The sequence below is a fragment of the Mustela nigripes genome, chromosome X (assembly GCF_022355385.1).
Source record: "Mustela nigripes isolate SB6536 chromosome X, MUSNIG.SB6536, whole genome shotgun sequence".
Taxonomy (NCBI): Eukaryota; Metazoa; Chordata; class Mammalia; order Carnivora; family Mustelidae; genus Mustela; species Mustela nigripes.
The window spans coordinates 14,957,179-14,983,045 of NC_081575.1; the positions used below are offsets into that span (position 1 = coordinate 14,957,179).

The 25,867-nt window shown below is 44.6% G+C and overlaps 1 protein-coding gene across 6 annotated transcripts in view; it reads left to right on the forward strand.

The window, feature by feature from the left end:
* ARHGEF6 (Rac/Cdc42 guanine nucleotide exchange factor 6) overlaps positions 1-25,867 on the forward strand; it is a 131,488-nt gene that overhangs the window by 98,736 nt on the left and 6,885 nt on the right. For 4 of the 6 annotated variants that reach the window (XM_059385981.1, XM_059385982.1, XM_059385983.1 and 1 more), the window contains 10 exons: positions 11,532-11,670; positions 14,140-14,199; positions 16,191-16,337; positions 19,021-19,107; positions 19,821-19,899; positions 20,683-20,825; positions 21,739-21,864; positions 23,331-23,351; positions 24,607-24,700; positions 25,759-25,848. In XM_059385981.1, coding sequence (XP_059241964.1) covers positions 11,532-11,670; positions 14,140-14,199; positions 16,191-16,337; positions 19,021-19,107; positions 19,821-19,899; positions 20,683-20,825; positions 21,739-21,864; positions 23,331-23,351; positions 24,607-24,700; positions 25,759-25,848 — 986 coding nt within the window. The remainder of the gene's footprint in view (positions 1-11,531; positions 11,671-14,139; positions 14,200-16,190; positions 16,338-19,020; positions 19,108-19,820; positions 19,900-20,682; positions 20,826-21,738; positions 21,865-23,330; positions 23,352-24,606; positions 24,701-25,758; positions 25,849-25,867) is intronic. The other 2 variants (XM_059385984.1, XM_059385985.1) reach the window with 2 other exon arrangements.

Below are 25,867 nucleotides of genomic sequence, written 5' to 3' on the forward strand. Positions count from 1 at the left end.
CACCAGTGTATGAGGGCCCCATTTCCCCCACCATTTGTTATTATGAGTCTGTTTGATTATAGCCATCCTTATGGGTGTAAAGTGATCTCTCACTGTGATTTGATTTGCAATTCCCTAATGAATAGTGATGGTAAATATTTTTCATGGACTTATTGGCCATTTGTACGTCTTCATTGGGGGAAACGTCTGTTTGGCTCCTTCCCCTATTTTAAAATTGGATTATTTGTCTTATTGTTGAGAAATTATCTACATACCATAAATTCACCATTTTTAAAGATTTATTTATCTACTTTAAAGAGAGGGTGACTTTAAAGAGAGGGTGAGAGCACGTGGGCGCACGCACGAGCTGGGGAGGGGGCAGAGGAAAAGGGAGAGAAATCCTAAAGCAGACTCCCCGCTGAGTGTAGAGCCCCACCTGGGACTCAGTCCCAGGACCCTGAGATCATGACCTCAGCCAAAATAAGAGCTGACTCAGCCACCCAGGAAGCCCATAAAGTCACCCATTTTAAAGTGTATAATATTGGCCACGTTGGGCAACCATCACCACCATCCAGTTTCAAAACATTTTCATCTCCCCCAAGCAACCTTATAGGCAGCGACAGTCACTCCCCTTCTTTCCAGCGGCTAATGATGTTGAACACAGTTACATATGCTTGTTGGCTCTTATAATAATCTTCTTTGAAAATATGTGTTTAAATCTTGCCCATTGTCTAGTTGGGATTTTCATCTTTTCATTGTTGAGTTACAACACGTCTTTATATAATCTTTTTTACATTCCTCTTATACATGATTTGCAAAAACTTCCTCCCACTTTGTGAGTTGTCTTTTCACTTTGTTGATGGTGTCCTTTGAAGCGCAGAAGTCTTAATTCACGTTTAATTTTGATGATGTCCAGTATATCTGTTTTCCTGCTGTTGCTTGTGCTTTTGATGTTATAGCTAAAACACTGTTACTAATCCAGGTCATGAGGATTTGTGCCTATTTAAACATTTTATACTGTTATCTCTTACTTACATTTAGCTCTTTAACCTATTTTTGAGTTAATTTTTGCATACGGTATGAGGTAGGGGTCCAACTTCATTCATTTGCATATGTCTAATGTCCCAGCACCCTTTGTTGATTTCTAGCCTTACAAATTTGTTAAATTGTTTTATGTCTCAGAATTGGGTCTATCTTGGTGAATGTTCCATGTGAGCTTGAGAAGAATATATATTTTGCTGTAGTTAGATGAAGTATTCTGTAAATGTAAATTAGATTACGAGATTGACAGTGCTGTCTGGTTCAGCTGTATCTTTACTAATTTTCCATCTGCTGGATCTGTTGATTACTGATAGGGGGATGTTGAGGTCTCTAACCACAATAGTGGATTTATCTACTTCTCCTTTCACTTCTATCAATGTTTGCCTCATGTATTTTGATGTTCCGTTGTTAGGTGTATTCATGTTAAGGATTGTTTTGTCGGAGAATTGGCCCTTTTATCTTTACGTAATGCTCCCTTGTTTTTAATTATTTTTTTAAGATTTTATTTATTTCTTTGACAGAGATCATAAGTAGGCAGAGAGGCAGGCAGAAGAGTGAGAGGGAGAAGCAGGCTCACCACTGAGCAGGGAGCCTGATGCGGGGCTCAATCCCAGGACCCCGGGACCATGACCTGAGCTGAAGGCAGAGGCCTCAACCCTCTGAGCCACCCAGGCGCCCCTACTCCCTCTTTTAAAATTTTTTTTTATTTTTTATTAACATATAATGTATTATTAGCCCCAGGGGTACAGGTCTGTGAATCGCCAGGTTTACACATTTCACAGCACTCACCATAGCACATACCTTCCTCAAAGTCCATAACCCCACCACCCTCTCCCTACCCCCCTCCCCCTAGCAATCCTCAGTTTGTTTTGTGAGGTTTAGAGTCTCTTATAGTTTGTCTCCCTCCCAATCCCATCTTGTTTCATTTATTCCTTTCCTACCCCCCAAACCCCTCACATTGGCTCTCAATTTCCTCAAATCAGGGAGATCATATGATAGTTGTCTTTCTCTGACTGACTTAAGAGAAATTAACTTTTAAAAATACATTTAGCTTTGGGACGCCTGGGTGGCTCAGTTGGTTGGATGACTGCCTTCAGCTCAGGTCATGATCCCGGAGTCCTGGGATCGGGTCCCGCATCGGGCTCCCAGCTCCATGCGGAGTCTGCTTCTCTCTCTGACCTTCTCCTTGCTCATGCTCTCTCTCACTGTCTCTCTCTCAAATAAATAAATAAAATCTTTAAAAAAAATACATTTAGCTTTATAACAAAATCCCCCTTAGGCATTAAACTTCCATAAAACACATCCTTTGCCCCTCATGAGTTATGCTCTTGCTTCAAAAAAGTGAAAAAAAAAACTTAAAAATTTGTTGAAAATTTGTTGAAGATTAGTTGACCGTGGAGTTAAGGGTCCATTTCTGAGCTCTCTATTCTGTTGCATTGATTTATGTGTCTGTTTTTGTGCCAGTACCATACTGTATGGATGATTATAGCTTTGTAATAGAGCTTGAAGTCTGGAATTGTGATGCCACCAACTTTGGCTCTCTTTTTCAACATTCCTTTGGCTATTCCGGCGGGTCTTTTCTGGTTCCATATAAATTTTAGGATTATTTGTTCCATTTCTTTGAAAAAAAAAAAGATGGGATTTTGATAGGGATTGCATTAAAAGTGTAGATTGATTTAGGTAGTATAGACATTTTCACAATATTTGTTCTTCCAATCCAAGAGCCTGGAACATAATGCTCCCTCTTTATCCCTGATAATTTTCCTTGTTCTGATGTCAGGTTTTTCTGAAATTAATATAGCTAATCCAGCTATTTTTAAATGTATCTTTTGTATCCTTTTCCTTTTACTCATTCTATCAATATCTTACATACAATCTACAGTTGAGTTTTGTTTTTTAATCCACTCTGACGGTCTCTGTCTTTTAATTGGCATATTGAGACCATTTATGTTTAAAGTGGTTATTGATATAGTTGCATTCATGTTTACCATGTTTATAACTGTTTTTTGTTTTCATTGTACTTGTTCTTTGTTTCTTTACTACCCCCCTTTCACTGACTTCTCTGGTTTTAGTGAAATATTTTATATGATTTCATTTTATCTTCTCTCTTAGCATATTATACTTCTGGAAAAACTTTAGTGGGTTCCCTAGAGTTTATAATAACCATTTATAACTAATCTAACAGCACTTTTACATTAACACTTTCATTCCATAGGTAGCCTAGGTACCTTAGAACAGTATTCTCAATTCCCCCTTACCTCTTAAAACATTTTTCTCATTCATTTAATTTATCCATAAGGTAAAATAACCCAATATATTGTCTATTACTTTGAACAGTTATCTCTTAGATCCATTAAGACTCAGAAAAAAGAAAGGTTTTCTTTCACTTGTATGTAGTATTCTCTGACACTCTTCCTTTTTTATGTAGATCTAAGTTTCCTTTTCTCTGAAGAACTTCTTTTAACAATTTTTGCAGAGGTGGTCTACTAGTGAAAATTTCCCTCAGTTTTTGTTTGTCTGAGGAAGTATTATTTCTCCCTCCACTTTTTTTTTCTTTTAAGTAGGCTGCAGTCTGTGCATGAAGCCCAGTGTGGGGCTTCAACTCATGACCCTGAGATCAAGACCCAAGCTGAGATCAAGAGTCAGACTCATAACCCACAGAGCCACCCAGAAGAATTTTCCCTTTTATTTTTATTGTGGCAAAAAATATAAATAGCATGAGATCTACCCTCCTAAACAAATTTTAAGTATAAGAAAAGTACGCAAGGGGATTTTTCTCGATTTTCACCAGGAGAACTTGAGTGGGCTTGTGGATGCAAACCCACAAAAGTATTGGGATCCCAAGACTGGGTCACTGGGAGTTTTTAACTGTCTAGCTAGTCCACACTTAGACTCTTAAAATTCATCAAAATTAGCATTTGAGTGTTGCTACTAGTTACTGGCTCCAGTGGCTCAGTGGCTTCTCTTTTAAGGAAGCGGATCTCTGTTTTAATTCTCAATATTTACTGGTCCTTCCAGATTTGGGGGGGGGGGCATGGTTTTCCCTGTGATCTCAATTCCCAGTGGATCTAAGGAAAGTCATTGATTTTCAGATAGTTCAGTGTTTTTTCTTGTGAGAATAATAATGATGCCCTCCAAACTCTTTACATGTTAGAGCTGAAACCAGAAGTCTTTCAATGATTTTTTTTAATTCGTTTTTTGGCAATTGCAATGAGACTTTCCATATATGTATATGTGTGTATGTGTGTGTGTGTGTGTATCTAGATCTATATACATACATACACATATATATAAAATATATGGAAGACATATAAGATATATATATATATATTATCTTAACTTATCAGCATCTCCTTTATATTCACACTAATTTAATTCTAGTGAGATATACTGTTACTGCTAGTGTAGCTTTGTATCCTCTTCCCTTTTTGGGGCTACTATTATATGTATTACATGTCTATGCTACAAACCCAGTAATGTTGCTATAAATATTATTTTATGTAATTTTATGTGTATTAATGAAACTGAGAGAGGAAAGGTGAACAAGGATCTGTTCCATTAACATTCTTACTTACTATGTGTTTATTGGGGAATGTTTTCTTCCCACCTACATTTTTGAAAGACAGTTTGGATGAATATAGAATTCTTGGTGGGCAGTTTGTTTCTTTACCTTGAATATGTCATTTCACTACCTCTGCACCCTTATTAACTCTGAGGAGAAATTAGTGGTTATAATCTTCTTCAGGTTCCCTAGCCCACGATGAGCTGTTTTTCTCATTCTCATTTTCAGATTTTCTTTTTGTTTTTGTCTCTCAGCATCTTTACTATAATTTGTACATGAATCTTCTTGTATCTCTCCTACCTGGCATTCATTGAGCTTTTTGGTTATGTACATTAGCATTTTCCTCAAGTTTAGGAAGTTTTCAGTCTGAAATGGATTCATTTTTCTTTATTCATCTCCCCCCCCCTCTGTTTTCTCAGATTACATTAGCTCTATGACTCTATCATTAAAGTCACTGATTCTTTTGCCAGTTCACACCTACTCTACCAGCAAATTTTAAAATTTCAGTTATTGTACTTTTTATCCCTGGAATTTCCATTTGGTTCTTTTTTTTTTTTTTTTCTCCTGTAATTTCTCTACTAATACTCTCTGGTGAGACTGTCATTGTAGCTTCCATTAATTCTTTAGGCATAGTTTCCTTTTGTTATTTTTTTAAAAGATTTTATTTATTTATTTGACAAAGAAGGATCACAAGTAGGCAGAGAGAGAGGAGGAAGCAGGCTCCCCGCTGAGCAGAGAGCCTGATGCAGGGATTGATCCCAGGACGCCGAGATCATGACCTGAGCTGAAGGCAGAGGCTTAACCCACTGAGCCACTCAGGCGCCCCAAACAATCCCTTTTACATCTCTTTGCCCATGTTTCCCCGAGTTTCCTGCTGAGCTGTCTGCGCCAATTCCGCGTATCCTCCCACTGCCAGCTCTGGTAATTTCCAGCTGATTGCGCTCATGTTTCTGACCATTCTCTAGGGGCATAAATGATCTGTCATCTGACCCAATGACGTTCAGGCAGGTGTAGTTTTTTTTTTTTTTTTATAAGATTTTATTTATTTATTTGACAGAGAGAGACACGGTGAGAGAGGGAACACAAGCAGGGGGAGTGGGAGAGGGAGAAGCAGGCTCCCCCATGAGCGGGGAGCCCGATGCGGGGCTTGATCCCAGGACCCGCCGAAGGCAGACGCTTAATGACTGCGCCACCCAGGCATCCCTGGGCAGGGGTAGTTTTTGAGACCGGTCTTCGATGCTTGTTTTGACCCTTCTTGGCTGTCTCTTTGGGTCTCTCTCACCACCTAACTGGCCCAGGATTTAGATTCCTGCTCTTAATTAAGAGGAACTGCCAGCAACCTCTCATTTACTCACCACCAAAATCTTCCTTGTTCTTGCAAGAGCCTTTAGGTTTGGGTTTCCCCCACATTTTTTTTCCTTTTTTTTTTTTTTTAAATAGGCTCTACCCCCAGTGTGGGGCTCAAGCTCCTGACCCGCCCCCCTCCCCTCCCATCAAGAGTCACATGATCTACCCATGGAGCCAGCCAGATATCCCTCCCCACACTCTTTCTCAACTAAAACCAGTTCCTCTGGGGGAGAGCTTCAGAACTCTCTGGTCCTATAGGCTGCCTTCCTCCCTGGGCAAAATCTTTGTGCTGGCTGGCCTCTAGTCTTCTCTGCTTGCCTCTCCCAGCACAGAAGCTCTGCCCAACAAGTGAGTGGGGTGAGAGTATTGGGCCCCAGTGTTTCCAGCCTGCCTGGGGTTGAGCCTCCTCCCTATGTGTGTGTAGGGGGTTGGGGTGCTGAGTAGAGAAGGGAGCCTCCGACCTCTCAGCCACACTGGCCAGGAATTGGCTTCTTCAGGTGTAGGAATTAAATGAGATAATGTGTACAGAGGAACCAGCAGCTAGCACAAGGTAGTTGTTAACACTCCTTATTTCTACCTTTATTCATAGGCTTCCAGCTCCTAGTTGCTCTTTAGGAGAAAGGTATGCGGTATTTCCAGCAGACAAAAAACAGATAAAATCAAGTCCCCCCAGGTGGCCACCAATCAGCGTAAGAAACAAAGTCCGCTGCAGTTGGAGACCCGTGTGTGCTCTCCTAGTTCCTGCTCCTCCCTCCCATGCCACAGGGAACCGCAGTCCTGAATTTGGTTTTATCATTTCTAGGAATCTTTTCATCCTTTACTACTTATCTTCAGTAAAGAAGCAGAAAAGATCCAGAAGCATTCTTCTGTGGTGGATACGTAAACATCCTGTGTGTATAAAAGCAAATTTCTTAGTAACAATATAAAGAGATTTCCCCCTCTTATCCTTTTAATCTGAGAACAACAATTCCAGAAAGAAATGGTGTGCCTCCAGGAGCAGACTTGTGTAGTGTTCAGAGAAGTTTCTGTTTTAACTCCGCGCGTCCAAACGTCACTGATTATATATACCCACGTTAGGAATTTAATTTTATAAGTAACAGTTCAGATTCCTTCAAACGTTATGATTTCAAGTTAATCTAGAGGTTCTCGACTTTGGGGGATATTATCATATCATTTATCATATCATTATCATATCATTTTGGTTAGTGATGTTTTTTGAGAGTCTTACAGTATCCCTTGAGATGATAGAACTGAATTTTGGTCTCACCTTTAATTTGCATGTAAGGGGTAAAAATTAAATTGAAGTGCTTGGGGGTTTCCCCCAGATGTGCTTCTAATATAATCTCAACTCTGTTACAGCCGTCTTGTGATTCATGCCGCCTAGTAGAGGCAAGGCATAGTCGAATGAAATTTACAGAAATTTCAGTCTAAAGTCCTGTTTTATTATCTTTTTTAAAAAATATTGATTTACTTGGAGAGAGAGAAGGTGAGTGGGGATGAGGGGCAGAGGGAGTGAGAGAGAGAGAGAGAGAAACAGAAACTTTAGCACTCACGGCTGAGCGTGAAGCCCAATGTGGGCCTCCATCTCATGACCTGAGCCGAAATCAAGTCGGACACTTAACCGACTGAGCCCCCAGGCACCCTTAGATTCCCGTTTTTGATCAAGGTGTCAGCTGAAACAAGGACATGAGTGGATTTCTGTTCTTTCCCGGCCACATCCGTTGGTGATTAGACACTGGAAAATCACTCCCGGCAGAGCAGGCCAGTCAGTTGAACTTCTCCCCTGCAGCCTGCAGGTGGCAGTATCATACCAGTGATGCGCCTGCCATTCAGCCAAGAGCTACGGCTTTAAAATTCATGGCCTGTGTTGGCACCTTGTTAAAAATGCAGGAACATATTATCTGAATATGGGTATAGAAGCAGACCCCAACTTTGATGTGTCCCCATATTTACATATATTTGAATGACGGCCCCAGTCTTTTGTTAACCCCTGGCTGAGGTCTTTTGGGATTTCCCCTCTCTTTCCCCTTCAGGCTTCTTACTGTAGCTCTTGTTTCTTCCTGGGAATAAGCTCTCCCTTACAAAAATACCCACTTCTCTCCTGTGCTTTGGTATGGCTCCTCTCCTTTTCATGAGGGAAAGGGACCCGGATTGAAAGAGAGAGCGAGAGAGGGGAGAGTGAGCCCTCAGACAGGTCTGAACTGTACTTCTGTCTCCATTGCAATGACAGACACCACTGTGTCACCACTGTGCCCTTTTCCTCTTGTTAGCTGTCACTCTGTTTACCCTGTTGTCAGCAATGAAGACTTCGAGAAAAACCCAGAGTTGTGTTATGTACTTGCTTCGGGGACTAGGAACCTAGGGAACATTCTGAGACTGGGTTCGGTTCTGTCTGTGCCTTTGAGGAACCAGGGAAGGGAGTGAGTGAAACCGATCACAAATAAAAAGTGATGGGAATGAGAGTCTCTTCCCAGGGAGCAGGGACTAGGTGAGTGAAAAAACTCCTTGGGCCTCACTTCCCCCTTTCCAGTGATTTCCATGAAAGGGGGGTGAGCAGGAGGGTGTGGGTGTGTTGTGGGGGAATATCTGATCCTTTTCCAGCTGTTCTCATCATTCAGAGTAGAAATCTAGGCAGAGGTTCCACAGAAACACTCTTATATGATATGGTTATGAGCTCTGTAGAGATATCAGAAGGTAAGATAGTTTTCTGGGGCCTTCCAGCCCAAGCCAGAGCATCCCAGAGCCCCATTCACTCTGTGTTCTGTGAGATCAAGGTTTTGTTGAGTCTAAGACAACACTGATACATTGACAACTGCTTCTCTTGTGTCACATCACTCGTACAGAACATGTGAAGCTTGAAAAACAAGCCTCAACCCATTGACATTTCCAACAGGCTGTGTAGAACTAAAAACCACGTTTAGCTTGTTCTTCGGTACAATATAAATTTGAGTCTTTTTTTTTTTAAGATTTTATTTATTTATTTGACAGAGAGAGACTACAAGTAGACAGAGAGGCAGGCAGAGAGAGAGAAAGAGAGGGAAGCAGGCTCCCTGCTGAGCAGAGAGCCCGATGCGGGACTCGATCCCTGGACCCCGAGATCATGACCTGAGCTTAACCCACTGAGCTACCCAGGCGCCCATAAATTTGAGTCTTAACATTTTTGTATAATGACATTAATTTGTGGACAAAGTTTATTTGGCTTAGTAAAATGAGTCTTGCAGGATCTAGTTATTGTAATGGGCAGCAGCTTTTTAAAGACAGTTTTATTCTTCTGTTGCACAGTAAAATGTTCATTTCCTCCCAGTAGCCGATGAACTCATATTAAATTGAAAAATTAAAAGAAAAACCTCTTTCATAATATTCAGCAAGCCTAAAAGTTAAAATGCTGCATGGAAAGTAATAACAGAGTACATGTTAGTATTTGCTTTTAATTGTCACAAGCCTTTTATCAATTAGAGGAGAACATTGAGGATGGGGGACTTATTTAGTCATGAAAAGAAAATATAAGACTTGTTTACCAAATTGAAAAGAAATTAGGAAAGTGATTTTCTCTAAATTACATTTCTACTCAAATGCACTCTCCAAATTCAAGTTATTTTCTTAATTATATTTTATATGCAATGAATTTTTAAACCTCTTTGTGCACTTTATGCTCCTGGTTGGAAATTTAACATCAATTGAGTTTCCATTAAGCTGGAAATCACAGCTTAATGGTAGTTTCTAAAGATGTGATTTTAGCAAGGTATTTGCCTTGGCACAGTAATATAGTAATACAAATGCATTTACAAACTACTTTAAAGTTTACAAAATACTTTCTAACACAGGGGCATGTGGTGTCATGGAAAGACCGGAGGGTTTGACTTCAGACCGGGGCTTGAACCCCAACTCAGCCATTTACTTCCGATTACTCACTCTTCCTGAGTCTCAGCTTTTTCATCTGTAAAATGAGGATAACACCTGGGTTGAAGGGCTGTTGCGCATATTAAAGAGGATTAAATGCATGTGAAAACCTTACGCTCACCGTGAAACAGACCCCAATGGTGAATCTTCAGAATCTTAGTGGGAAGTAGGTTTAATTTCTGTTTTACAGATGAGTCAGCTGACGCCAGGTAACGAACATGATCCAGGGTCCCCAGCCCTGTTTTATGACTCCAGGTCCAGGGCACTCCATCCTCCCAGGAGCTTCTGGGGCAAGTTGGCCAAAATGGATACAACCCCCCGCGTGGCTTTTCAGGCTTGACCACTCAGAGGTGACCCTGCTTCCGTGAAGGCAGTGATTCCCAGCCCGTTTTCCCTCTGGCATACATGACCCTGCGTGGCTCCGGGTCCCCGGGGCATTAGCTGAAACCCATCCCTTCTTCTCCCACTCTCAAAAGCCCAAGGAGGGCGTGTGTCCACGAAGAGGGGTAACGCAATCCACCCCATCCCCACGCCCACCCCACCCCCCAGTGTTTTACTGCTGGTGACAAGTTTCTTTGAACACATTTCACCACTGATTGCAGCACGCCGTGGTTGGGCACTGCCCTGCCTGAGCTGTCTTCTAGGGAGAATAAGTCAGTCATTTTGTCGTAGAGGGTTCGTGAACGCAGACTGAGGAGAGAGATGGGTGGGACCCGTGGGAGGCTAGAAAGCACAGGCTCGAGTTTGCGGGAAGTCGGGGGTTCCTGAGCAGAAAGTGACAGGGTCAGAGCAGCGGTCTGCAGGACGGCTGGGAAGCCAAAAGAAGCCGGGGATCTGGATCAGTCTCAAGTTTATCCCTTTCCATTCGCTGATGGGACGTGCACGCGCAAGCAAGGAGGCAGAAGGGGCCAAGTCAGAAGCCAAAGTTTCAGAACATGCCGTCCCGTAGGCGGGGGTCCTTATTTAGTTTTATTTTGCACAAATGAATATTAAAATGATCTTATAGCCCCAGGACTCAGTATCACGTCGCTGTAAAGGAGACCATCCAGATGGTGCAAAAAGGCAGAAAGAAAAAGCTCACGCTTACAGGGCAGAGTTCGTAACATACCAATAGTCTTTTTCTTTTAACCAAGTTGCCGCCTTCTGGGACTGTCTGTATAGCGTGCTGCACTGGTTTCAGATCCCAGGCTAAGTGACTTGGTGATTAGTCACACACACGTGCAGCTATCTGAGTTTTGAACTTGATTCTGAACATTACAAGTGGGTGCCCGGTGATAGGGGGTGTGCAGTGAGTTCTGGCCTTGGCAACTGACCAGCCAATAAGTAGAATGTTTGAAGTGACTAAAACCATACGTTGACACCATCTGATAGACTGTATGTCCCATGTCCGTGGGGGCAGACTCCTTAGGGGCAGGGGTTTTGTTTTGTTCATGGCTGTATCCCCAGCTGTACCCCTGTTACTTAGTAGCTGTCAGTAAGTGATTGTTGGGTGAGCAGAGTGGCTCACGGCAGGAGCCCCAGTGCTAGGCTGAGTAAAGGTTTACTGAATGGAGTTGAGGTGAATCAGACACTATTTGGATTAATGAAATTTGATTTCTCTTTGGATTCATATTGTGCGAAACACAGGAAAACAGTGTTTGGTTGCTAGTTCTGTACTTGGGACACGAAGCAGTTAACGAGACCATGGTCATTTTTTTGCTAGTGATGATCTGGAGCAGTTCATGGAAAGCCAAGGTGCATCCAGCCCAGGGATCCTCATTTTAACAACCAGCCTCAGCAAACCGTTCATGCGACTGGAAAAGTACGTTACTCTCTTGCAGGAGTTGGAACGGCACATGGAGGTAAGGCAAGGCAAGGTATGGGCCTCTGCTCCGAAGGAAGCAGCCAGTCTTCCTCCAGACTAACCTCACTGAGGAATTCAGGAAAAGCCTTGGTTTCCCATTTTCCTCCTGCTGGGCATCTAGCTTCCTCCTTAATGCAGGGAAGTAAAAAGGGGACCTCCTCCCCCCCCGAAGGTTTTCCTATTTTTACTTCTTTCTTTTTTTAAATTTTTAAAGAAAATTTTATTTCTTTTCAGCATAATAGTATTCATTATTATTTTTACTTCTTTATTTTTTCCACTTTTATTCGGGTATAAATAAAAACTGCATATGTGTAGGTTGTACAATGTGGTTTTTTTAAGTGTACAGTGGGGTGGCTTAATATACGTAGAGATTATGAGATCATTATCACGAGCAAGTTAATTCGCACCTCCATCACCTTACGGAGTCATTAATTTTTTTTATGATGAGAACACTTCAGATATACTGTCAGTGAATTTCAAGTACAATACGGCACTATGGACTAGAACCACCGTGCTGCATGTTAGAGCCCCAGAATTTATTCATCTTGCAACCGAAAGGTCCTCGTCCTTCACTACTAAATGTTCATGATCATTCTCCCTCCCAGCCTCGGTGCTACTGCTTCTCTCAAGTTGACTTGGGTTTTCCTCCTCTGTAGATGGTGGTTCAGTCAAAATTGACCAAGATCGTCTGCTGTTCTGGTATATGAACCACCTGATCTGGGGAGATAAACAAAGCAAAACACCAGAAAATATAAATACCACTTTCACTATAGACGGGGATAAATATCTCAATCATTGAGCTTTCTGACTCTGGATTATGCTGGAACATTCTGGAATTTCCTTAAAGATTCGAAAATGGGTCCAGGATTAGTTTATCTGTCTGTGTATCCTTAGACCAGCATCAACGTTCCCTCACATTTGTGTTTATCAACTTAAGAGTTGATTGGCAACAGCTGTGGCATAGCTGTAATCTTTTCTGAATACTAAGATTTGCAGTGAGGCCTGATCATGGAATACTGTTTCAGCAAGAGGCCAGATCCTTTCATTAAAAACCAAGCAACAGGGATAGCTTCTAGAATCATCCTCACGCCATCGAGCATGGGTGTTTGAGGTGTGGGTAGGAGAGGAGGGCTCTCTGAGGGAGGCTGCATTTACGCTAGTTGCTCTTCCTGTGTCTGGGGAAAGGTTTTGAGGTTTTAAAGGGTTTGATTATCTTTAAAGAGAAAGGTTGCACGCTGCCGGTCTTGTCAGCATTTGGAAGGATTGAAAGCAAAACCACATTCTCAGGTTATTTGACCTGCCGGAAAGCTAGAGGCAGTGGGGAGCTAGTGAGTAAAGCCTGCCGGCATGAAATTTCAGTTAGGGCTTGGGAAGGTGTTGACCTCTGGATGCCTTTCCAAAAGCTAAAGCAGTTTGCCGGACCGTTTGAGGTTTGCCCCTCCTTGCTTATCGCAAAAATCCAGAAACCAGTGGCCTCTGTTTCTGTTACTGCTCAATGCTGGAGTACTAATGCACCCTCAGTTTGAGGCGAAGAATCCCCCGCCCCCCCCCCCCCCCCCCCGCGCCGGCCCACTGCCTGGGTCCTCTGTCTTGGGCTTCCTTGAGTTGCTGCTGCTCACCTGCCTTTGGCTGCCTTCTGCTTCCCACCATCAGCTAACTCGCAGCCTCAGCGCCGGCTCGCCACCCGGTGAGATGCTCTCTCCGGACCTGGGGCTGTCGGCTCTGTGTTTTGTAAGAAAAGGCCGGTGGAGCAGCAGATTTTGTCCTTCCATTAACCCAGCTGAATCCCAGAGGTGAGGTGGACATCTGGCCCCACGTCAGGTCTGTAGCCTCCCCAGAAATCTCCCCTTTCCCTTCAGGAGTAGTCCTCAAAGCCGCTCTTGAACCTGCCCACTTGCCAGGGTCGTTAGCACCACGGGACCGCGGACCGTAGATAGCACAGTGGTACGAGACCTGCCAGTTCGATCCCGTCTGCCATGCTGAGCCTGCTGAGGGAGAGTGCCGGCATTTTAGGAAACGAGATGGGATTGATTTTTCTCTACGCACCACTCGGTTCCTACCTCTTACCATGGATTAACAACATGGCCTGATGATGCCTCCCCTGCGCCCGACTGCTGATTAGTTATTATCTAAAGTCTCCGGAACCACATGAACGATGTCGTTGCCAAGTCCTTGATGTGCCATCAGCTGTCTTTGTTTCTTGGTCACCTGGTCATTGGAGGCGCTGAGATGCCAAGTGCTCAAGTGATATTTAAATTAGCCTCCAGTAAAATGGACTTCCTTCCTTTGGCTTTTATCACACGTGTAGATTCCTGTTACCATTGCCGCGATGGAGATACAGGACGGTTCCATCATCCCCTCAGATTTGCTGTCTCCCGGCGGCCACACCCTCCTGCCACCCCTGACCCCTGACCACGGCTGATCTGTTCTCCTTTAATACTGATTTTACAATGTATTCCTTTACTAGGACACACATCCGGATCACCAGGATATTCTGAAAGCAATCATAGCCTTCAAAACGCTCATGGTAGGCGATGCTCTCACATTCTCATTCTCCATTTTGTATGCTTTGTTCCTAAAAAAGTGACTTGGGTGGAACGTTTATTTCCTCATGCAAAGGTCTGTAGAGTGGAAACAATAAGCTTCAGTGACAGTATCGCAGTGATTGCTTCATTTAATTTTGTCTTCCAAAAAATCAGGCTTACCTATGAAAGGTTGCCAGGCTGAGGGCATAAAGAGCTCACATTTGAAGTCTCTGCCACATTAAGCATTGCTGTGTAGGTGGGGGGTTTCCTTTTGTCTCTTTGTCTTTACCCCCATGTCGTTCACCTTATGTCTGTGTAGCTTGTCATTCGCTGATCGGCGTCAGTACTGGATTCATCTATCTATGCCGAAAGGTGTGAGTTTATTCTTTGCATATGAAAAAGAAATCTTGCATCAAATATAAAAGGAGAAAACCTACTAAGATCCAATTGCTTTATAGAGATTGCTATCAGAGCTCCCTGTAATCTTACATCTTGAGCCTGATGGTTAATGTCTCCTTGAACCCACTGATGTAAAACAACTTGGTGGCATTTTAGGAGAAGAGATAGAGTTTACTGGGCGATTGATAGGGTTTAGCTTCATTTTTTTAAAGATCTTTTTATTTGTTTGAGAGTGAGCGAGCACAGGCGGGAGGGGCAGAGGGAAGATGAGAGAGAACCTCAAGCAGACCGCACTGAACATGAAGCCAGATGCGGGACTCGATCTCACGACCCTGAGATCATGACCTGAGCCAAAACCCAGAGCTGGATGCTTAACCAACTGTGCCACCCAGGCATCCCAAGTTGAGCTTTATTGTAGACATTTCCATGGCATTCCAAGTGGTTGGGATCCATGGTTAGTTAGGATTCTTGCTATAAGCTTGTGATGCGACATTCACCGTCGCCTCATTTTTATTGCTGTCACAAGATCAGTGCCTGGCGTGACCACAGGTAAACAGCAAGTCGAAAACCAGAATAAGGTATTAGGTTAAAATTGCTATTGTCAGGGCGCCTACGGAACTTAGTTCAGTCTTAAGCGTCTGCCTTGGGGGCTCAGGTCACAATGCTGGGGTCCTGGGATCGAGCCCCACATCGGGCTCCCTGCTCAGCAGGAAGCCTGCTTCTCCCTCTCCCACTCCCTCTGCTTGTGTTCTCTTTCTTGATGTCTCTCTCTCTGTGTCAAATAAACAAATAAAAAGTCTTTAAAAATATTTTTTAAAAAATTGCTGTTGCCACAGGTCGGAAACAGTTACATGACTCGACCGAAACGAACAGCCCACTGAAACCTTTGGCATTTACCACTCTTTGTGTTCCCTTTATTTTGTCCTATAGCGAATGTAACATTCCTTTTTGAACGAATACTCTTTCTTTCTGACCAGTTCCCCAGTACAGATGCTTCAGAAATGTGTGCAGAGTGAACCGATGTCTTCCAGTTTCCACGTAGCTGAAAGGGACAGCAGAGATTTTATAGAAAACACACCCCCCAAAACGATGACATTTATTTGGAAACAGTAACATAACTAACCATATGCTCATTTTCATATTCAACTTGGAATGATACCCTAAGAAATAACTTCACACGTATTCATATCCCACATATTGTTTCCGGGCTTGTATTTCCAGTTTGTATGTGTAAAATTCAGTTGTATCTCTTTTTTACAGTTCTCTTAGGAATGAAAATTAACTTAGTATGTTACCCCCACCCCAGTCTCCTGCTAGTCCCTAAAGTATAGGGCTGTGCCACAGTAAATTAAATCGCTCGTACATGAGATAAATGCATGGCCCCTGCTACCACACTATCTTCATCTTTTGGCAAAAGTAGCTCTTTCTCACAAAACATTTGGTTAGAGAGTTAGGATAGTGGATCTTTCTGTCCAGCTGAGGAATAGGGACTCGGTGGAAATCTGAAAGTCCAAAGCTTCATCTCACTTTGGTCTGGATTTTGGTCTGTTTTGTGGGAATTCCTGTTCCATTGTGTTCTCCTTTGGTTCTGTAGGGGCAGTGCCAAGATCTAAGAAAGAGAAAACAGCTGGAGTTGCAAATACTTTCTGAGCCTATCCAGGCCTGGGAAGGAGAGAGTATTAAAACCTTGGGAAATGTGCTGTTTATGTCCCAAGTAATGGTGCAGTATGGAACATGCGAGGTAAGACATCTCAAACCCCAATGCCCTTGCTTCCACCTTTCTTTTTTTTTCCCCCTTTGATTTGGCCTTCCATCAAGGTCAAGTGCTTGAACGTTCCAAGAAACTGAGCAGTCCTTCCTTGCCCGGCACTCTGGTAGGTAGAGAAGGTGCGATGATCCTTGCCTTTAAGGACTGTCTTGGAAACAGGTGGACGGGCGCTACCAGACCCAGGGCGTCAGCGTAGGGTGTGCGGTCTTCACGGTGCATTGCACAGACGTTCAGAGGGGGGGAGAGCGAGCAGACCTTACGGAGCTAGCACCGGAGGAGGGGGGCCATGAAGAGAAAAGGCGGGGATCCCATGAAGGAGAGGCCGTTCTTAGCTCCGGAGAGAACAGGAGCGTGGCCTTGTGCCGAGGTAGGTAAGCAGCAGAGGAGGCATGCTGGGAGAAGGAAGGAGTTGGGGTGAGACGAGAGGCGGCTTTTGAGAGCCCCAGGCGGCGGGGAGTAGCCATTCAGGTCCACCCAGTGGGCCGTGGAGGGGGCGGGGCCTGCTAGAGGGTCAAGTTGTATAGAAATGCCACGAAGGGGGTGTCGATGATACATAATCCAGAGGGGAGGGGGCTGGCCACAGAAGGACCAGCTGGGCTGCAAAGTGAGAAGGACCCCCGTCCACCCCGCGAAGGGCGGAGAGGGAGCAGGGACCCGTGGGCTGGAGATGACAGAGGTCCTCTTAGACCCGTTCACCTGCAGGTAACCAGCTGTAGGTCCCCGGGCGGGGGTGGTCTTGTAGGCGGCTGTTACAGCAGCAGAGGAAGGTGGGTGGGTGGGCAGAGCTGGAGGCAGAGGCTTGGATGTCCCTGACAGATGTGCCTTCCTAGGAAGCAAACACCCAGAGAGAAGCACGGGAGGCTGAAGATGGATTACGTCTTTTAGGAAGGGGGCAGAGTAGGGGAGGAAGGTTGCTTGTGTCACCTGGTATGATTTATCGGGTGTTAGGATTGCCGTTCTTGTCCCAAAACATGTCCCTATAGCCCCTGACAGGTCTCTGTCAGAGATTCATGACTGGGGGTTAACAAGCAATCTCATTCAAGACGCAGATACCCTGGGGAGGGCTGATGGGACCCGGAGTCCAGCTGTTAGTCTTTCACACCTTTGGGATGAGCCTCTAGGTTGAAGGGAGGAGAAAGGGCCGGCTGGAGGGGACTGGGGGACTGTGTTGTCATGGAAACCCCGGGAGGGAAGGGCGGTGGAAGGCGGTCAGCCCGCTGAGTGTGGCCGAAGGTTCAGAGGTCAAGGAGTGTGGAGACCAAGAAGAAGCCAATGGATTTCACCAGAAGGCAGTTATTGATGACTTCGAGAGGGCAGTGGGGCCCCAGTCAGGGAGGAATCAATGGGGAGAAAAATAAGGCAGCAAGTAATTTGGCAAGAGAATGTCGAGGCACAGGGCCCTGGTGTACTTGGGAGGTGCTGGAGGTCCGCTTCCAGAGCCCCGCCCCGAAGCTGGCAGTTCAGCGAAGTGAATCCCATCAAGGTGTCAGTCCCTCGGTGTGTAAGAAAGTTGCTTTTACGCCGTCCTGTAGTTTATTAAGTGTGCAACGGGGTCATGTCTAAACACAGCCTGTAGCTTCATCAGAAACACTCTGTGGCTACAAAAGGGCTCATCATCCTCGGAGCCTTCCGTGAGTCCTGATCATTGATCACCAGAATAGGCTCGAAATGTGACAAGAATTACCGGAACGTGACAGAGACACGAAGTGAGCAAACGCTGTGGGGGAAAATGGTGCTCGTAGACTTGGTCCACGCGGGGTTGGCCCAGACCCTCAGTCGTAAAAACCACAGCGTCTGTGAATAGCACGAGGCGGGCCTGTGTGATGAAGAAGGAGCCTCGGGGGCCCGTGGAGGCCCGTCAGGTCAGGAGGTGGGCGGATGGTAAAGGCAAAAGGGAAGAAACAGATAAGCAGGAGAGGCTGCTAGAAGGAGAAGGAAGAAATGAAGTGTCTATAGAAGGAAACCAGGCAATAGAAAGATGTGAGAGGCTGCAGAGAACTTACTAGAAGAGTGAGCCCCGAAGGACTGCCCTTCTCAAGTGCAAGGAAGTAGTAGTGCATAAGGATCATTAGAGCAAACCGGCTGGTGTTTCTGCACCTGCTAATCGCCTCTCTGTTTAAGGGGTTCGGAGAAGCCCTCCTGTGTGAAATTTCATTTTGTGCTGTTTTCCGAAAGTATTTACTTTTTCACGTTACATGGGTATGATAGTTCTCTTGTTCTTAACGGTTAAAAGTAATTTTATGAATAAGAATTTGAGACACATGCTAGAGCATAGGAAACTTCCTGTCACCTGGAAACCCCTTTTGTTTTGCTCCTTTTCAAAGTAAAATCGTTTTCATTTTGTGACCCCAGAGCCTCGTGCCTTGGCATGAACCATGTGACAACTTAGGTGTGTATACTCGGGAAACCAGCATGGTTTTTCGTATCTCACTGTTACGTAGAGGCAGAAAAGAGATACACCACGGGTTTGTATTCCTTTCAAAGCAAAATCCAACCAGTTTGGTGCCTTGAGGTTGGGTATCTTTTTTAAAAGGTCACCGTTCGTGTTTCATTGCCTCCCACAAGCTCTGTGTTACACATTAGGGACTCCTGAAATTCTTAACAAATAAAATGCCCAACTTCTGTTCTCCGCTTAGCGTGTTTCATTTCACTTTAGGAAAAAGAGGAGCGGTACCTTCTGTTATTCTCCAGTGTCCTGATAATGTTATCGGCAAGTCCTCGGATGAGTGGCTTTATCTACCAGGTTAGTAGATTTCATATAAAGCACATAGCAGGATCCAGAATGAAAACAGGTTTCCATCCAGATGCAGTATTTCCACTGTGACGTAAAAAGGTCCAGCCAGAGAACACAGAATGTTCTGACCCTTTGTTGTAATTAAACAGCTTATAAGATCAGATGTTCTTTAGATCAGAAACCTTTATATTGCTGTAATGAGTTTATCTTCAATGTCCACTGCTCTGGTTATGAGCATAACCTATGCATGTTTAAAAAGAACTCTTAAGTGTGCAACCGGATAAATTCGCAGCCAAGTTTCACGGGCTCGTCTCACATCATTACTGCTGAGAAACTATAAAGCAGATTCGGGGTTCTGAAGTACAAGTCGTGAAGAAACTCCTTAGGAAGTTAAACTTCCTTCAACCTGCTCCCCAAATATGGAGGGGGCCGTGAGTTACGGTTGCCTGTTTTTATCTGTTGTAGCAATTACTAATTTTCATAAAAAATTTTTTTATTTTTATTTATTTATTTTTGGGGAATCTTTACTTTGTTGACAGATTCTCCTGCAAATGTGTCAGAAAAAAGTGAGCTGTTTGTAAATCCCCACCATATGGTTTAGGGCGTTTTAGCAAAACACAACCCATTCAGCAGTGATTCTTGAGAGGGTCACAAAAATCTAATAGACATAAGCAGAGATGCATATAACCACAGACTTAATGGGAATGTTCTTTTCTTGATAGGGAAAAATACCAGTAGCGGGAATGGTGGTGACTAGATTAGATGAAATCGAAGGGAATGACAACACATTTGAAATCACAGGTAGGTAATTTTCTCTTTTTTCAAGTAGCTACTTGAAATCCTTTTTGGGACGAAATGGAATTTGAGTAAATTAATGTCATTATTTTCTGTGATAAGCCTCTGAGTGAGTTTTACCTGGGCAAGGCAGAGTGTAATTAGGGCCCAGCGATGGAACACAGTCTCCTGGTCATTTGGAAACCTCGGCTTTGCCATTAGTTTCAATCTCTTCTTTCATAAGAGCTGCTTGTTAGAACTCAGAAATAACAAAATGGACTGACATAAAAGCACAAACTGAAGAAAATGCCAAGCCTGACCTTTTGGCCTGTGGTGCCTTTTTGCCAGGACTGTGTGATTTCCATGTGACAGTGGTATTTTTTTTTGTATGGACTTGGCACTGTGGCTGACACTGGGATAATGGCCCCAGGCCTTACCCACTTCTTCCCCAGGAGGGAGCCTGAGATTAGATGTTGGTCCCGTTTCAACTTTGAATAGTTCGGTGAGGCAGTCCAGAATTCTCCCGGCGGGCTGAGATGGGCCCTGGCCTTCAATTTTTGCCCTGGGGGTTTGTTTGAAGTTTTACACTCCTTTCCTCCGATTCTGTAAGCAGTAGAAGTCAGGGACAGTGTTAGAAATCAGATACAGATACTTAATTTCCTGACCTCATGAACTGTTCCTCCTGACATTGAAGCTTCCACAGGGTTATTCTCTAGGTGCGAGTCTTAGTTGCGTTGAGTCTGTGTATGGAGGAGGTGAGCTCAGGCTTCTCGTCTCTCATTACCAAATGCTCCCTGTCGGACGATGCAGGTAACATAGAGAGAATCGTCATCCACTGCAACAGCAGTCAGGACTTCCAGGAGTGGCTGGAGCAGCTGTGCCGACTCATCCGGGGACCCGCCTCCTGCAGCTCGTTATCCAAAACGTCATCGTCATCTTGCAGCGCCCATTCCGTAAGTGGCCCACTCGTGCCGTACGGGGGTTGTTGAGGCTCTCGTCAGACCTGCCTGCAGAGGACTTACGAGAAGTAGCGAGCATGCCCTAAGACTTCGGCTTGTCTATGTCTGTAGGTTTCGAAGTACAATAAAACCTCATGAATTCCGATGGCTGGTTTTGGACAAGGGTCCACCCAAGTTAAGACAGAGGTGTGCACTTCTGTTTGATGGTCCTAAGGGTCTCCCCACCCCTCCAAATCTCATTTATGCCACCACATTCATTAGGTCACCTTCAAGGGTAAACTTCCAGCGTTGCCTTCTTCCGAGTTAGCATGAATTTGGACTTCCTGGAATTGGAATCGATGAGATTTTACCGTACTTGTTAAGTGAGAGCGAAGATTGCCGTGTTCTCTGTTAACACTCATACCGGCCATGCCAAAACTCCAGTCTCGAGCACGGCGTGTTGCGGTGCAAAGAACGAGGGCTTTGGCATTGGACCCGAGTTCAAATCTTGGCTTTGTCAGTCGCCATCTAGTTTCTTTGCTTTGCTGATGTTCGTCTTCAGTTGTTCTGGTGAAATAACCTCTTTTGGCACCTAGTTGAGTGCCCAACACGTGACTGAACCCATTCGAGGTTAACTCTGCTTTCCTCTCTTCTAAAGGAAAGCCACCCCTGGCTTGAGTGAAATTCCAGCAGAGAGAGGGAAGACAGGATCATAGGATGTTGAGTCAGTGGGGTGCTGTTGCTCAGAGACCCCCGTAAGCTGGACTGAAAAGTGCTAGTTCTCAAACGGGATGCTTTTGTGTTCCCACCTTTTCCTTCCTGTGGCTGGCTTTGCTGATCCAATGACACTGCGCTGTTCTCTCGCCGTGTTGGCCCAAGGTCGGGTTCAGATGGCAGATTGCCAACATCTCATCAGACATTTTCCCAGTCTTTTAGCTCTACTGGACAGCCCCGAGGACCCCTGGAGCCTCCTCAGATTATAAAGCCGTGGAGTTTAAGTTGTCTGCGACCTGCACCTCCACTTAGACCGTCAGCAGCACTAGGTTATAAAGAGGTAATTTTTGCTACCTATGGTATAAAATGCTTCTGACAAGCTCATTCCCTAGCTCATTACAAAGAGTTCTGTGGGAATGTGCTAGAATTATGCTATGGCATACACGTCAATCACTTGGGAATTGTCAGACTCGGGGATTTCTTATTTATCAACTATCCGCAGGGTTTGTGTGCATTGCGTGAGCTCCTGGGTGCCCTCCCAGAGTGCCTCTGGTTCACCTTTCTCGTGGTCCGGCGTGTATACCCAAGGGCCACTTCACTGGACTTGAATTTCCACCCAAGCAGACCCAGTTGTGCATTTGGGATCATTCTGGTCTGTTAAGCCAAACTGGGAAAGTCTTACAGGACCAGGCCCTGGGTCTGAACTATGAGGGGCTGGACTTCTTGCTACAGTTGGGAGGGGAAAAGAATTCAATGAAAAGAATGTCCTTTAAGCAGAAGCTTCTAGGCAATAACCTTAGAGGGCATTGGATATTTGGGTAGTGTGGGGACTTCAAGGTTCTATGTTTTCCTGAAAGTTGCAGTCAGGAAATATCAGTCACTGGCCTCTGTGGACATGTGGACTATTACTTTTCCCCCCTAAGCTGTTTCTCATCATTCCAGCTTTCAGTGAAGAGCCTCGTTTATTAGGAGCTGTTCTTTACCCAGGTCTTACTGAGTGAAGGTGTAAGTCTGTGAGGGTTATGAGGTGCGTCTTGGAATTAGGGGGCAAAGACAGCAGATATTTCTATATCGAATATGTGTTTCAACGCACGACACAGATTCAGCTCAATTTTAAGTTTGTCTCCATCTCAAACACAGTGCTGCTATTTCGATGAATTGTTGCCTCCAACCCTGAGTGCAGTAAAAATAAAACGATCTTTGGACACTGGAGGATTTTTTGATCATTTCTGTTGGGCACGACAGGAGAAAGCTAAATCCTTATTACCTACCTCTGTTCAGAATTGGGCGAGGAAACAGTCCCACAGGTTTGCTTTGGAATTTGGCCCGTGATACCCGCAAGCATCCAGTTTTCTTCTCCGATTACATGAACCAGGAGGGCCACTTCATAGTTACGTGGGTCCCCTTTTTAACGATGGCTATTTTGTAATTGTCAGTCACTAAGTTCAAGTGCCGGTGAGCCTTGAAGGGTTAAGTTGACTTAATCCTTCCCAGAACTAATCCTAAGGCATGATCATGTCGTTTCCACTGGGAGAAGAGAGTTATTAATATGTCCTTACTATGTAGTGTGTATTTCGGTTACTTTCAGTATTTGTTACTCTGCACGGAACTGTATTCCTTGGGCTTTTTGCATGGTGATATTTGCATCTGAGACTAATGTGGGAAACGTAATGATATTCACTCTGTGTAACTGATGATGACACTAACATTTCAAATGTTGTTTTAGAATTGTTGATAAATGGATTTGGTCATTATAACCATCGACCTCTCACGCTCATCTTCTCTTTCTTTACATATTCACTTTAGAGGATGTCTTATATCTTAAAGGTAAGGGTAGAACGATATCTTTGGCTTACAGTGACGTTTTTGCTTGTTTTGTCCCTTGTTCTGATTGGTGGCTAAAATATGAAGATGCAAATCTGACATGTAAGTACTTTCTTCAAAAAAGCAGGCTCTTGGGAAATACATTTGAAAACAACGTCTTAGACGCCCTAAAAAGGCCTGTTTTCCTTGTGTGGCTGTATGTGTTTTAATGCTCTTTTTCCTGTTATTTTTGTCATATGCGAGTTTTCCATGGCTGTCTGTTTTCAAGCCTAAGTGGGTCATTGTGGCTGAGTGGAAAAAATTAGATTCTTTGTTCCATATATTTTAAGGTACCAATGATTATCCACACATCACGTAGATGCATCGCATGGGAGATTGGGAGAATGGTCGCCATTCTAATCCATTTACTTGGTTACGGGCACTGGTTATTCAGACGGCAAAGGCAAACTCAATAATTCGTGGCTCTGTCATCTCCTAATTAAAAATATGGCTTTAGGGGTGCCTGGGTGGCTCAGTGGGTTAAAGCCTCTGCCTTTGGCTCAGGTCATGATCTCAGGGTCCCGGGATCGAGCCCCACATCGGGCTCTCTGCTCAGCGGGGAGCCTGCTTCCTCCTCTCTCTCTGCCTGCCTCTCTGCTTACTTGTGATCTCTGTCTGTCAAATAAATAAATAAAAATCTTAAAAAAAATTAACTACGGTTTCAGATATGTATGTCTAAGCTTGGGTCTGCACCTGTGACTGCCGACCCGGAGTTATTTATGCAGAGAGCACTCATTTGGCTTTTCTCTCCAACTTCAGGGAAAGGATTCAGTCCCTCTGCCTTGATTTTCCCCTCTGACAAATGGAAATTAATATTCTTCTTTGGGGGACTGTTGCTAGGGAAAATGTATTTATACCACTTTGAAGCTCTTTGAAAAGCAGTGTGTACTATAGTTGTTATTTAATTCCCTTAAAACTGTATCAGTGAGGACCCTAAACCAAATTAGGAATACGGTTATTTCCCTAGGATTGACACCCACTACTTTCTCTACAGATGGGCACATGTCCCTCTGGCAATTGAGAGGAGAGTGTCATTGCCTCTGTTTTATGTTACCTTTTAGAGCTTATTGGAGCCATTTATTGTGTGCATTATTAAATTTAGATGCACTCTGGAGACCGTCAAAATAAGAGAGAGCCATTTGGTTTAATTTCATTTGCTCTTTTTCATTTGTTTTCGGGGGGAGAATTCTAATTCATAAAGAAACCTCCGTCCTTACAGGAGTCTAGTAAAAGCCCCAAAACGATGAAGAAGTTTCTTCACAAAAGAAAGACGGAAAGAAAGCCGTCGGAGGAGGAATACGTGATTCGGAAAAGTACGTGTTTTATACCTTTTGACAGTCGGTTACAGATGAGCTAGCAGAAGAATTTTGTTGAGGGCAGATGATCAGAGCAGTTTGTCCTCTGGTATCACCTTGTTACAGAAAACTGTGCATGCTCTCAGGTTCTGTCACCTCTAAGCTTTCTGAACGAGCTGCCTCCCGTTGCATTTCATTGATCTGAGCCAGACGGCTGCCCTATGACCTTCACCTTGGACATTTCATCTCGCCTGGTTGGGAACCACTAAAGGGCCCCATATGCTATGGATACATTGCCCCCCGCCTTATTTTCTGATGCCCAAGATGTTTTCCCCTGCCGAGACACACTAAATAGACCTGAAGGCCGAAACCCTTCTGGAAGTTAAATGCTCAGTGACGTTCCCAGTTCGCCAAGGAATCAGCCTGCTGCCGTGTAGAAGCAGCTTGATTCTGAGGCGGACTGCGCCGTCGGTCGACCAGTCCCTATGTGCGCGTTTGCCTCGATCGCGGGGACCGAGGTACTCTGGGGCACGGGTAAAGGAGTAAGTGATGCATTGCAAAGGGTGTCTCAGCCAAAAATACACTCTGGAGAACTCTTTGCCACACTCCAGCTTCTGCATGGCCCAGCCTGCCCCCCGTGGAGTACGCATCAGTCCTCTGGCAGGGTTCTGCGCCCCCCCCCCCCCAAGTCCCTTCAAGAAGATTTTGGCAAGAGGAGGGAGAATCAATGACTTTGCTGGCTGGTTGGAAAAAGTGGGCGAGTTCTGTGCAGGAAAGCTTCCTAGAGAAGGGAAGCCTGGCAGTGTGGAGGAGGGGCAGTTTGTGGTGTGTGTCAGGGGAGAACCGAGGCTAGGGCCATGCCCAGTGCTGCCATCGTGGCTCCTAGGAGTCTAGTAAAAGCCCCCAATGATGAAGAAGTCTCCTCAGAAGAGAAAAATGGAAAGAGAGCCACCAGAGGAGGCTTTCCGGGCAGGGGGAGGGGGGAGCCGGTCCCCAGCAGCCGAGCGCGTGGCATCCTTTTGAGGTTCTAGAGACGGATCTCTCTCTGCTAAGTCTTTACCCCTTAAATCCCCCAGGTACCGCCGCTCTGGAAGAAGATGCGCAGATCCTGAGGGTGATCGAAGCCTATTGCGCCAGTGCGAACTTGCAGCCAGGCCACGGCTCAAGTAGGTCCCCCCACCCCCC